This window comes from Pipistrellus kuhlii, unplaced genomic scaffold (genome assembly GCF_014108245.1).
Source record: "Pipistrellus kuhlii isolate mPipKuh1 unplaced genomic scaffold, mPipKuh1.p scaffold_m20_p_84, whole genome shotgun sequence".
Lineage (NCBI taxonomy): Eukaryota > Metazoa > Chordata > Mammalia > Chiroptera > Vespertilionidae > Pipistrellus > Pipistrellus kuhlii.
In genome coordinates, this window is record NW_023425589.1 from 705,367 (window position 1) to 718,492 (window position 13,126).

The 13,126-nt window shown below is 59.8% G+C and overlaps 2 protein-coding genes across 10 annotated transcripts; one reads left to right on the top strand and one right to left on the bottom strand.

The window, feature by feature from the left end:
* Positions 1-347: 347 nt before the first annotated feature.
* On the bottom strand, positions 348-7,576 carry IRF3 (interferon regulatory factor 3). Of its 7 annotated transcripts, none has more exons than XM_045577157.1 (8): positions 7,521-7,576; positions 5,451-5,622; positions 4,408-4,579; positions 4,252-4,322; positions 3,499-3,691; positions 3,026-3,406; positions 1,196-1,311; positions 348-598 (listed from the first exon to the last, which is right to left on the bottom strand). In XM_045577157.1, exons 2-8 carry the CDS (start codon positions 5,613-5,615, stop codon positions 428-430), a joined length of 1,269 nt encoding a protein of 422 aa, XP_045433113.1. In that variant the 5' UTR covers positions 5,616-5,622; positions 7,521-7,576; the 3' UTR covers positions 348-427. The 7 variants fall into 7 exon arrangements, with proteins under 7 accessions (XP_045433113.1, XP_036281638.1, XP_036281639.1 ...); XM_036425745.2 differs by lacking the exon at positions 7,521-7,576 and adding an exon at positions 6,394-6,535; XM_036425746.2 differs by lacking the exon at positions 7,521-7,576 and adding an exon at positions 6,287-6,433.
* Positions 6,593-12,617, top strand: BCL2L12 (BCL2 like 12). Of its 3 annotated transcripts, none has more exons than XM_036425773.2 (7): positions 6,594-6,724; positions 7,347-7,461; positions 7,664-7,806; positions 9,221-9,307; positions 9,395-9,486; positions 10,307-10,594; positions 12,409-12,617. In XM_036425773.2, the coding sequence occupies exons 2-7, from the start codon at positions 7,355-7,357 to the stop codon at positions 12,457-12,459; spliced, it is 768 nt and encodes a 255-aa protein (XP_036281666.1). In that variant the 5' UTR covers positions 6,594-6,724; positions 7,347-7,354; the 3' UTR covers positions 12,460-12,617. The 3 variants fall into 3 exon arrangements, with proteins under 3 accessions (XP_036281668.1, XP_036281666.1, XP_036281667.1); XM_036425774.2 differs by having other exon boundaries at positions 6,623-6,724; positions 7,332-7,461; XM_036425775.2 differs by lacking the exon at positions 10,307-10,594 and having other exon boundaries at positions 6,593-6,724.
* The last annotated feature ends 509 nt before the right edge of the window (positions 12,618-13,126 follow it).

Here is a 13,126-nt window from a genome sequence, read left to right on the forward strand (position 1 = left end):
CCGCTGCCCGTCCCAGCCCCGTGCGGAGGACGGGCCGGCGGGAGCTGCAGGGACCAAGGCCCCGGCTGTTCCCAGGCGAGGGGGATCGGAGGCGCCCGGCCTCCCTCGGAGGGGAGCAGCGGACTGGCCTCCGACCAGCTCGTTTCTTACTTTGTGACCTTTTCTCTGCGTCTCCCTGTCTCGGTCTGTGAAGGGCGTGGAGCTGATGAGGGTCTGCTGCCCCCGGCCTCGCCCTCATCCAGGGAGCACCTGAGGTGGGGGGCTGGCGATGCACGCACAGGTCTGAAGGAGCAACGCCCAGCGCGGGTCAGGGCTGCCTGGGGACACCGAACACCACACACACGTGGTGACAGCGGCGAGAAGGTGTTTATTGGTGGAGGGGAGGGCCCTGCCCCCGGGAGTGGCGGGTTCAGGCCCGGCCAGTGACCTAGAAATCCATGTCCTCCACCAGGTCCTGCAGGTAGGCCTTGTACTGCTCCGACGTGAGAGAGAGGGGCTGGCTGTTGGAAATGTGCAGGTCCAGCGAGGTGTTCTCCAGCGAGGAGGCTCCCCCTACCCGCGCCATTTCTACCAGGGCCCGGAGGCACGTGGGAACCACCTAGAGGAGGTGGGGGAGAAGCGGTCAGGAAAGCACCCAGCAATGTCTGCTGTAGAGGGTGGGGCCGAGTGGACTACAACTCCCAGCAGTCCCACCACAACCCAGGATGCATCCTTAGGCTCAGGCTGTAGTTTTCTCAAGTTCACAATCATGGAGGCCAGAGGGGCTCCCAGAGGCTAGGGCTCAGCAGCTTGTGTCAGAAGGGATCCTGGGAACTGAGTTCCTCACTGGCTGCCCCATGCTCCGGGGGCGGGACACCCGGAAGTCTCAGGGAACGGAGAGGCCCTGGCTGGCTGGCTGGCTGGCGTGGCTCAGTTGGTAGGAGCATCATCTCATACACTGAAAGGCTGCAGGTTCAACCCCCACACATCAGGGCACGTGTGGAGGCAACCAATGAATGTTTCTCTCTCTCCCCGCCCTCCCCCCCCCCAAAAAAAAAAATCAATGAAAATGCCCTCTGGTGAGGGGGGAAATGGTGGTGCAGAGAGTTGGAGATTTTCGTTTCTCCGGGGGTTTCTGGGAATTGTAGTTCCTGGGAGCAACCTATTCTTTTGGGAGATCCACCCCCTCAGCTCCGGGATCCTAGGGCGCAGGCACCTTGACCATCACTAGCTTCTTGGTCCACGGCTGGTCCTGGGGCCATGACTCCCCCATGCAGAACCAGAAGGTGTAGCGCGGGGAGCGTTTGCTTCCTTCGATGAAGGCGATCAGATCTGGGGGCCAAGACCCCAGTCAGCGACGGGAAGACCTCCCCCTGCCCCTCCCCCTGAAACCTGGTACGTCCCACCGTCCTCACCAACCCAAAGCCTGGCGTAACTCTGCCGGATGTGCGTCAGGTCCCCAGATTCTGGCACAAACAAAAGTACCTTTTCCCTCCCCATCAGGGTGGGGCTGGACAACCCGCTCCCACCGCCCCCAGAGGCTGAGCATTCAGGATGGGGACCGGCCAGGAGGGAATCCAAAGACGTTAACAGTTACTGCTCTTTAACCCCTGAGGCCACTCTGTCCCTAGGTAGCCATTAGCCACCAGGGCTATTTAAATGGTCACTAATTAAAATGCAAATACAGTTCACACCTCACTTCCTCAGAGGCTCTCAGCGCATCTAAGTACTCAATAGCAACATGGCTGGACACTGTTGGGTACTGGACAGTGCAAACAAATTGCTATTGGCTAGCAGTGCCCTACAGGATCTTCCCTGTGGCTGTCTGTCCACCATAATCCTCCTATATGATAAAGAGCTAATGCAAATGGTCATCACACCCTCCCACCCTCGCTGTTCAGACACTCAACACTGGGAAGGGAGGAATGGGGACCAGCCAGGCACAATGAGCTTGAGGGAGAGGAATGGGGACCAGCCAGGCACAATGAGCTTGAGGGAGAGGAATGGGGACCAGCCAGGCACAATGAGCTTGAGGGAGAGGAATGGCGACCAGCCAGGCACAATGGGCTTGAGGGAGAGGCATGGGGACCAGCCAGGCACAATGGGCTTGAGGGAGAGGAATGGGGACCAGCCAGGCACAATGAGCTTGAGGGAGAGGAATGGGGACCAGCCAGGCACAATGAGCTTGAGGGAGAGGAATGGCGACCAGCCAGGCACAATGAGCTTGAGAGAGAGGAATGGGGACCAGCCAGGCACAATGAGCTTGAGAGAGAGGAATGGGGACCAGCCAGGCACAATGAGCTTGAGGGAGAGGAATGGCGACCAGCCAGGCACAATGGGCTTGAGGGAGAGGCATGGGGACCAGCCAGGCACAATGAGCTTGAGGGAGAGGCATGGGGACCAGCCAGGCTGAGCTCTGGAGAGGGACAAGCCGCCCACCCCATGGTCCAGGGCGCCTGCGGCCCAGGCAGTGGGGCCTGCCCACGGTCCCCTGTGGCTGTGGGCAGCCCGGGTGAGGCCAGCCCGGGTCCTGGTGCCTACGGCCAGCCAGCGGGAGGGAAGCCCGTCCTGCAACCAGCTGGAGGAGGGACTTCTGGGCCCCAGGCGTGGGGCAAGGCAGAGGTGGTTAGGGGAGATCAGACCAGCAGGGGACCAGTTAGGGGCGATCAGGCAGGCAGGCCAGCGAGCAGTTAGGAGCCAGCAGTCCTGGACTGCAAGAGGCAGTCAGACAGCCCTCCAGGGGTCCTGGTTTGGAGAAGGAAACCCCACCTCCCACCCCCTTGCATGAATTCCATGCACTGGGCCTCTAGTTGGTAATAATGATGACCACTAGGGCAGCTAGCTCCTGACCACCTTCTGTGCAGGAGGCCCCCTGCCTCCCCCCAGCTCCGGGCAGGCAGAGGGGGGGAGAGGGCCCTCGGACCTGCCAGGCTCAGAGCAGCCCAGGCTAAACGGCACACAGAGCAGCAGGATCCCGCCAGGTCTGAGCCCAGGGCCTTAACCGCTGGGCCCACTCTCCACAGCAGAATGAGGCCGCCCCACTCACCGGTCACAAACGGCCCCAGGTTGAACACGCTCCCTGCCGTCTCCTTGGGGACCTCGCCGTCGGGGCCGCGGCTGCTGTCGGGGAGCAGCTCCTCGCCCACGGCCCAGTACGCGTGGCAGGGGCCCAGCCTCTGGGCGCACAGACCCTGCCCGGCCCTCCACAGGGCGAGCCCCCCAGCCAGGCCGCTCAGCACTCGACTCACGTAGCCCTTCGCCACCCTGTCCGCCAGGAGCGCCTCGGGGGCCGGCAGCGTGATCGGCTGCCCGGGGAGTGTCCGGTCCCCGCCTTCGGGCCCCGCCAGCCGCAGGCCCCCGGGGCAGAAGACAGTCTGCTGGAAGACCTGGCGGCCCCGGTAGAAGGCGGTCACCTCGAACTCCCAGTCTGAGCGGCGGCGATGTGAAGGGAGAGAGGGAGAGCGCGTGAGGGCCTGTCACCTCACAGCCAGGCCCGCCCAGCCCACGGCTGGCCCTCACCTTCCTCCAGCACCAGCAGCTGCTTCAGAGGGTTCTCAGGGGGTCCTGCGGTTGGGTAGGGAGCAGGAATGTCCGAGTTGGGGCTCAGCAAGAGCTGAGGGTGGTATTCAGGGCTTACAGCCAGGCCCGAGGCCCCCTCATCTGGAATCGGGCCCAAGTTCATGCCATTCACTAACCCCTCCAGAACGCTTTCCTAGAGAGAGAGAGAGAGAGGGGGTCCAGGCATCCCCACAGCGTTTTCTGAAGACTGGCCCTGGGTCAGGCCTGTGCTCAGCGATCTGGGGACCAGAGAGGACCCGGCCCTGAGCTGGGGAGAGGCCGCCGTGGGCGCAGAGAGCACGGTGCTCTGAGTGCTGAGGGCTGTGAGGTCCGGGAGAGCAGCTAATTCAGCCCAAGGACCTGGGCAGAGAAGTCTGGGGAGCAGGTCGCAGGGGACTTCCCGGCACCGACACCAGCAAGGTCAAGGGCAGGGAGTTTTTAGTCCCCAGGAGGCTGGACAGCGAGGAAGGCAGCGAAGGTGTGCGAGGGCCTTGCGTGCCTGGTGAGAGCCGAGCTTTGTCCTGAGGGCCGGGACGCCACGGAGGGCTGATAGCAGGAGAGGCAGAGGTCAGCTCTGCGCCGGGGGAGGGAGGGGAGGGAGGCAGGGGGGAGGCGGACAATGGTCCATGGGGAGGAGGAGGCCTGGACAACTCGGCAGGACGCAGAGGGGATGGGCCGGAGACTGAGGGGGCAGAGGGGCGGGCGGGTTCTCACCTGGGTGTCAGAGGTACTGAACCTGCCATCGGTGTCTGGAGAAGCCTCCGGCTCAGGGAAGTCGCCAGCTGCTGGCGAGAGAGGTGGTGAGTGGAAAGGGGGTGCTGGGGACCCCGAAAACCCCATTGCTCCGTGAGAACCCCGCTCCCAGCACACCTGAGTTCACAAACTCGTACACCTTGTGCGGGTCCTGGGGGTCCTTGCTATGATCCTCGGCTAAACGCAACCCTTCCTTCCTGTTCAGGGCGGATCTGAAATTCCTCTTCCAGGTCGGCAGGTCGGGCTTATCTCTCCCAGGAGTGTAGGCACCGCTGGCCTCTGCCCAGGCCTGGGAACCATGGCACCAGGATGGAGGAGAAGGTGATTCAGACCCCGCCCCAGGGGCCATCACCCTGCCGCCTCCCATCCTAGCACCCACCTCTCCCGGGCACATTTCTTTCTTTTTTCTTTTCTTTTTTTTTTTTTTTAATATATTTTATTGATTTTTTACAGAGAGGAAGGGAGAGAGACAGAGAGCTAGAAACGTCGATGAGAGAGAAACATCGACCAGCTGCCTCTTGCACACCCCCTACCGGGGATGTGCCCGCAACCAACGTGCATGCCCCTGGCCGGAATCGAACCTGGGACCTTTCAGTCCGCAGATCGACACTCTACCACTGAGCCAAACCGGCTTCGGCTCCCGGGCACATTTCTAACTTGGCAAGGTCTTATTCCCAAATCCTCAGATTCTCTGTGCCCCAAGTCGCCTGCCTCCTCCACCTTTCAAAAACCTTTGCTTTTTTATTTATTTATTTATTTATTTATTTATTTATTTATTTATTTATTTTTTAACCTTTGCTTTCTAAGCCAACCTTCCAAGTCTTACTAGGTATCTAACTCTGCAATTCACCTGCCCCAGGGCCCCCTCCCACTGTAACTGGTGTATTCATTCTCATTTGGTGGTTAGTACCTCAGCTTCAGCCAGGTCTGGTCTCCTGTCCCAAGGCCCGCCCCCAGAATTCTACAGCCCAGACCCCATTCCCAGACAGCCCCGGGCTCCCAGGATGCATTTCCTTCACGGTCTAACCGGCTTTCCTAGTTCTCTTCCTGGAACCTGGGCCCTCCAGCGATCCCACACCTATCAACTATCCTAAGCTCTCCACGGCCCATTCTAACCCCACCCCTCGGACCCACCCTCCTGAGGCTCAGCGCCCACACACCTGGAAGATGCCAAAGTCCTCCTGCTGGGCATCCTGGCGCAAACCATGCTTCCAGGGGATGCGGAAGCGCCTGCGGCTCTGGCCCAGCCAAGCCACGCCCTCCAGCCGCCCCTCGTCCAGCTGAGACACCAGCCAAGGCAGGATCCGCGGCTTTTGGGATCCCATGTCGGGCCTGCGAACAACGGGCAGGTCATGGGCCTGTCCGGACCATCCCCTCACGGGCCGCGGCGCAGGTCCCTCCTCTGTATTTTCTTGGGGAACAAACGGACCTCCCCTCCTCACAAACCCTCCGGCGACACCCCCCAATGTAGCGAGGACTCCCTCCCAAATGCATGTCAGGGTCCCCTCGTTTCCCCATCTTCTGTGCAGACCCCCACTACCCCATCAATTCCCTATTCCACTGCAAATCCCACCCTCCCCTCCCCTCCCCATCACCCAAGGCGGGTACCCCCACTTCCAAGGTGGAGCCTAATAGACGCTCCTTTTCTGTAGGCTTCTACCTCCCGCACTTACCCCAGTGTGGACCCCCTCCCACAGTTCCCCACGTAGGACCCCCTCGCCCATGTCCACCGTAGACCTCCATCCTCAGTCCCCCATAGAAAGCCTCCCTCGTTCAGGACACGCTCCCCACTTGAGTGATCGCCTCCCCGCTACTACGTCCGTGTTTTGTTTTGTTTTGTTTTGCACCTGCCACCGCTTCACTTTGCCCCCTCCTTGCTCCCCTTCCTCCAGGGTACACAGCCCCCGTCCACATCATGTCAGTCTCCTACTTTCTCCCGTCCCCTTTCCCCCTCTCCTGGCCACCACCAACTCCCCGGCTCTTCCGCGTTGCCCGCCTAGAGGGACGGGGCGGGGCGCGCTGGGTGCAGGGTGCCCGGGCCACCCTGGCTTTGCTCCGATAGCGCTCGAACTCGGAGCTGCACCCCCCCGGCCCCCTCCTTACCGTCAGCTGAGCTTCAGGGCGGTGGAGCTTTGCTTTCTGCAGATTTCTTGAAATAAAAACGACTTTCTCATCATTTGGGTAACAGGCCCCGAAGAGGCGGCACCCGAAGCCCGGACATTTCTCCTCCCCGAGCCCCTATTTGGCACTTCCGGGCACTGGCATGCCGGGAACGTTGCATGCAAATGAGGCGTGCACCGGCGCTCCGCCCCCTCGACGTTGGGCCGTCGCCAGCCCGGCCCAGTGCGCAGGCGCGGGAAAGTTGAACTACTAGAGAAGTTGGACGAGTTCAGTGGAGGAAGCGGCGGGGCCCGGGGCCCGGGCCTGGGGCCAGGTAAGTGGGGCGTTAGTGAGGGCTGCGGGGAGGTCGGAGGAGAAGAGGGCCGCGACTCAGGAGATGGAACCCCAGTCCTGTTTCGACATCCTAGAGTCACGGGTCCCCCCCACATCGAATCCAGCCTTAGACGGTGGAACTACACCTCCCAGCAGGCTGCGCGGCGACCAACTGCGGACCGAGTGGAATGTTTGCCACGAAGCCTGCTGGGATTGGTAGTTTTCGTCCTCTAACGGTTTAAATAACTTGGCAAACTCTCTCGGAGTCCAGAAGTCGAAGCCTCAAGTGCCCGTCTTGCTCGGGGCCCAGAGGACCAAGGCACAATCCCCTTTTCTCTCAGACTCAAGAATTCAGGCTCCCCCCTTTGCTTAGATCCCAGAATCGGGTCTCCAGCCTCCTCCTCTGCCAGGATCAAGGAATCTTCGTCTTCATTCCTCTTCTCCCCCTGGAGACTCAAGAGCCTGGACCTCCAGACCTCAGTTCCCCTAAAGGACCGAGGAGTTCAGACCTTCAGCCCCTTCCTGCCCTGGGGACTCCCCAGTCCTGACCCCTCTCTTCATTCACAAACTAGGTTCACTTCTGCTGAACCCTGGCGTTTATCCCTCAGCCCCCTCTCTCACAGGTGCCCCCATGGCGGGCTCGGAGGAGCTGGGGCTCCGGGAGGACACGCTGAAGGTCCTAGCTGCCTTCCTTAAGCGGGGTGAGGCTGCTGGGTCCCCCCTCCCCACCCCACCCAGGTAAGCGGAGTTGCTCTCCTCCCCCAGGGGCCTCTGCAGGTGGTGTGGGCCGTCCTTAACTCTTGCTCCTGGTCTCAGTCTGTGTCCTTTATATCTGGCTCTGTTCCTTGTCCCTGGGGTTGCAGGGAGAGGCCCTGAGTGGGAGGAAAAAGGGACTGCTCGCAAGGGGGCTCTGAGTCACTCTCTGAGGTCCCTCCCCCAGGACCCCTGCCCAGGAGGAGCCAACAGACTTCCTGAGCCGCCTTCGAAGATGCTTTCCTTGCTCTTTGGGTCGAGAAGCAGTTCCCCCTGAGTCCCCTCGGCCCTGCTCCCTGCCTCTTCGCCCCTGCTATGATTCGCAGCCTGGTAAGAGGATCCCCAGATCACCCATGAACTTGCTCATGCAAAGCCAGGAGCTTTGATTCCAACACACACACACACACACTGTTGATTTCAGAGAGGAAAGGAGAGGGAGAGAGAGAGATAGAAACATCAATGATGAGAGAGAATCATTGATGGGCTGCCTCCTGCACGCCAACCACCACGGATTGAGCCTGCAACCCGGGCCTGTGCCCCGACTGGGAATCTATTTATTTATTTTTTTTAATATATTTTATTGATTTTATACAGAGAGGAAGGGAGAGAGATAGAGAGTTAGAAACATCGATGAGAGAGAGTCATCGATCAGTTGCCTCTTGCACACCCCCTACTGGGGATATGCCCACAACCAAGGTACATGCCCTTGACCAGAATCGAACCTGGGTCCCTTCAGTCCCCAAGCTGACGCTCTATCCATTGAGCTAAACCGGTCCCGGCTGGACTGGGAATCTATTGTAACTGTGACCTCCGGGTCCCTAGATAGATGCTCAGCCACTGAGCCAGGCTGGTTGGGCTGGGAGCTTTGCTTCTTAAAAACATTGACAGGATAAGGAATTAGTTCAAGGTCTAGGGCTATAGCTAAGGCTGTATAGATAGCAGTGTGGGCTCTCCTGCACTTACCCTCAGTTTTCAATCACAACTCCTTATCTATTTGATTACATGACTTGGAAAATCCTTTTCTTCCCTGTTCCTGTGTTTATCCAATAGCGAAGTAGGAATGTTTGGCTCAGTGGATCAAGCGTTGGTCTGCGGACTGAGGGGTCTCGGGTTCGACTCTGGTCAGGGGCATGTACATTGGTTGTGGGCACATCCCCGGTGGGGGTGTGCAGGAGGCGGCTGTGCAGGAGGCGGCTGGTTGATGTTTCTCTCTCATCGCGACGTTTCTAGCTCTCTGTCTCCCTTCCTCTCTGTAAAAAATCAATAAAATATATTAAAAAAAAAAAGTAGGAATGGGGAGGAGGAGTCATTGGACTTGATCTAGAATCACCAACAGCTTTCCTGTCACGTGAGCCTGGATAGATTAGTAATGGCTACAGGGCATGCTAGCTTGCAAAGAATTTCCAAGCTAGAGAGAGAGACAGAGATAGAGAGAGAGAGCGCGTGCGCTCTGTGATCAGCTGATGATGCCTGCAATGGCCAAGGGACAGAGTGGTAATCGCTGGAGTGTCCTGTTTGCCTTCCTTGGATGGGATAACCTTCAGGGCCAGTTCAGTTCTAACACTCTAAGTCCATTTGGGGGGACGCCATACAGTGGGAAGTACCAGGGTCTTTTGCCACGTTCGCTCACTGAGCCACCATGTACCCCATTATGGAGATCACTGCGTCCAGGCAGGGTGGTTGGGAGGAGAGGATGCGTAACTTCCTGATCTCCTGGAGAGATCATCATCTCTCTTCACCCCAGGCCCAGCCACTCCGGACTTCTATGCCCTCGTGGCCCAGCGGCTGGAACAGCTGGTCCAAGAGCAGCTGAGATCCCCCCCGAGCCCAGGTGAGGGAGAGGGGCCCTGCAGAAAGACGGGGTGGGATGGCGGCCAGGTTTCAGCCCCCCAACCGAATTCTCTCCCGCCCCCCCTAGAGGCACAGGGTCCCCCAGCCACGGAAAAGGAAGCCCTGCTGCGGAGGCTGGTGGCCTTGCTGGAGCAGGAGGCGGAAGCCATCAACCAAAAGGTGATGGGCCTGGGCCAGCCCTTAGCTGGGACAGGGATTGCTTCATGACTGGCCACTGGGGTCAGAAGCTGGATCCGCAGTCTCATTGGGTGGCCGGTTGGGAGAGGGTGGGACCAGGCTTTCATGAATGACAGAGGGATGGCCAGGGCTCCCTTGCATGGATTGTCAGAGGGGCGTGGCCTAGAGGAAGCGGTGTGGCCTAGAGGAAGGGGCGTGGCCTAGAGGAAGGGGGTGGACATCAGAAACGCGATCTAGGAAAGAAACTGGAACCAGTTGAGGAAGTAAGGGTGGTGGAAGTGGAATGTGGTTTGAGAAGACATAAAATCTGAAATCCTGACTGATTATAGGAGTGAGGCTTAGAATGTGGGGGGGGGGGGGGATGGTCTGCCAGGGGAGGTGTGGCTTGTGTCCTGAAACATGATTAGCTTATTAATTGTAAATTGAAGGCTGGAAGATTAGCCCTCCTGAGCTGTGGAGGCCTGGGAAGGGGCGTGGCTTAGCTTCTGGGGTTCTAGGCCTGCTTCCTGCTACTGTTTCCCAGAAAATAAGACAGTGTCTTATATTAACTTTTTCTCCCAAAGTTGCGCTAGGTCTTATTTTCAGGGGGTGTCTTATCTTTCCATGCGCTAGGTCTTATTTTCGGGGAAACACGGTAGTAGTTTGGCAGAAACCTGGCTCGTGATTGGCTGGTGTGATGGATGGGAGCATGGCTTAGAGCTTTCGGATAGAGAAGACCCTCACCCCAGAGAGACGCCCCCCGCCCCCAGCCTCCTGTTGGCTGGCCACAGGGCGGACCTGCCTCTTCCCCGTCCACCCGCAGCTGGCCTCGGACCCCGCCCTGCGCCGCAAGCTGGCCCGCCTCTCCGCTGGCTCCTTCGCCCGCCTCGTGGAGCTGTTCTCCAGCCGGGAGGGCAGCCCCTGCCCCAGCCGTGCGCGCCCCTCCGTGGGGTGCCCGGGGCCCCCGCCGCCTTCCCCGGAGCCCCTGGCCCGCCTGGCCCTGGCCATGGAGCTGAGCCGGCGCGTGGCCTGGCTGGGGGGCACCCTGGCGGGGCTCAGCGTGGAGCACGTGCACAGCTTCACGCCCTGGATCCAGGCCCAGGGGGGCTGGGTGAGCCCCCTGGACCTCCTAGCTGTGATGGGGGGCGGGCTCTTAGGTTTGCTTTCGGACGTGGCCCCCGGTCCCCTGTTCTGTGTCCACTGGGCACCGTGATCAGGGGGTGTTGTGAGGATTACATGGGATCATCCTAAGTGCCTGGCACTCACCGCATGTGTGTGTGTGGTTACCTGGTGGCTCTGCCTGGGCAGCTCTGCCGGCCGAAGCCCCCCTTCCTCTGCTCTGCTCTGCTCGGCTGGGACCCTCCGGGAGCCTGTCCCGGTGCCATTTAAACCGCAGCCTCCTCGCCTCCCGCTGCCTCCCCGCCCTGCCGGCTGCCTCACTTCCTTCCCCAGCGCCCTGCACCTTCCGCCAGCGGGAGCGGCTGTTTGACTTACCGCCCTCACCTCCGCTGCAGACGCCCCAGGAAGGCTTCCCTGCCCGCTCCTCTCCGTCCCGCGCCAGGCTCAGGGAGTGCCCCGCGGCCTGGGCAACCGCCCCCTCCCTGAGCTTGTTTGTGCTGCCCCTGGCTGCCACCTTCCTTGCGTTGTTGCTGGGGTGATGCGGGCAGAGAAGGACGCATGCCAGGCTCCCGGGATGTAAGGAGCTGGCCCGGTGTGTTTGCTGAGCAGAGAAGAGGGGCTGGAGGGCTGAGCCAGGCCACAGGGCCCGAGCTGAGAGCAGGAGGGGCGGGCGGGCAGGCTGCTGGGGCCTGAAGTCATGGCGAGGACTTGGGGTCTGACTCTGAGCCCAGCATTCCTGGAGCGCCCCGAGCAGGGGACCAGGGGACCAGGGGGTGCTTACGTGTGAACGCCGCCCTCTGGTGGTGGCGAGGGGAACTGTGGGGAGAGGGCAGAAGGAGGGAGCTGGAGGGGGTGAATTGGCCCAGGGGGAGATTCCCAGACCAGAGGGGAACAGTAGGGGTTCTGGTTTTAATTTTTTAATTTTTAAAAAATATATATCTTATTGATTTTTTTACAGAGAGGAAGAGAGAGGGATAGAGAGCTAGAAACATCGATCAGCTGCCTTCACCACCCCCCACTGGGGATGTTCCCGCAACCAAGGTACACAAAGCTTTCAGCCCTCAGGCGGACGCTCTATCCACTGAGCCGAACCGGTTTCGGCAGGGGATCTGGATTTAATTTGGAGATAGAGGTTACATACTTTGCTACTGGCGTGGATTGGGGGGCCGAGCATGGTGGAGGGGAAGGGGGTGTGGGGAGGAGTCAGACCGGTGGCAGTGGTCCAGCTAAGCGAGGGATGCCCTCCGACCTCAGAGCAGGCGATGGGGGCAGGGGGCTGCGTGTCCGGCGCCCAGCCCGGAACCCCGCTGGTTTGTAAAACCCTTTTGTCTTAGGGAATGAACAGAAAGCCTGGCCAGTTGCTCACCAGGGATTGCAGCCGGATGATCCCATTTAAGCCTCACAACAGCCTCATGGGATTGGGCTCTTACCCGGGTCTCACGGAGGCTGGGCGGGAAAGTTCCCAGGCCGGGATCAGCATCAGCCGGGGGCTATTGATCTTTACAACCCCAGCTCCCTCTGCCTCTCCCTGGAGCCTGCCCGCCACCCCAGCTCCGTCTTCCTTTTCCTCACCGGGACTGTCGTCCCCCCCCCCCCCCCCGGGTGTCTGATCCTCTCCAGGCCTCTGTCACCCCACCCGGGTGTCTGTCCGGCCATTCTGGGTCTCCGTCCCCCCACCCCTGGGTCCCTCTCCTCTCTGGTCTGTCCCCTCCCCATTCCGGTTCCCTGCCCCCGTCTCCGCTCTCCCTGGGCTGGTGTGGATGCTGGGACCCGCCACTCACAAGGCTCTGCCGCTTTTCCCTGCAGGAGGGCATCCTGGCCAGCTCCCCCGTGGACTTGAACTTGCCCCTGGACTAGAGCTTCCTCCGCAGCTGTCACAGACTGGACTTCAGGCGCCAGGGCTCCGTGCGTGCTTCTCAAGCCTGCCTTCGCTCAGGGCTGTGAGTGGTGGCTGCCCACCCTGCTTTTGCCAAATAGAAATTGTTCAAATGTTTTTCATATTAAAAACTTGTTCAGGTGTTTAATCACTTGTTCTTTCCCTCGAGAACGCAAGTTCTAAGTAGGGGAGATTTGGTTCCGAGATCTCTCTGGTTTATCCATTGAAAGCGATTTATTCATTCTGGAAATGTTGGTATGGAGCACTTCCGGGTGCCTGCCACCTGGGCGCACAGCATGATGGGCTGTCTGTGCACACGACTCCAGCCGACCCGTGTCCCCACCGCCTGTGTGCTCCGCCTTCCCTGGCACCGAGCACCACCTTCTTCCCATTTCTCTCCTTTTCTATTTTTTAATATATCTTATTGATTTTTTTTACAGAGAGGGAGAGAGAGACAGAGCTAGAAACATCGATGAGAGAGAAACATCCATCAGCTGCCTCCTGCACACACCCCACTGGGGATGTGCCCACAACCAAGGTACATGCCCTTGACCAGAATCGAACCCAGGACCCTTCAGTCCGTAGGCTGACGCTTTATCCACTGAGCCAAACCGGTTTCAGCTCCTTCTGTGCTTTTTTGCTGGTTCC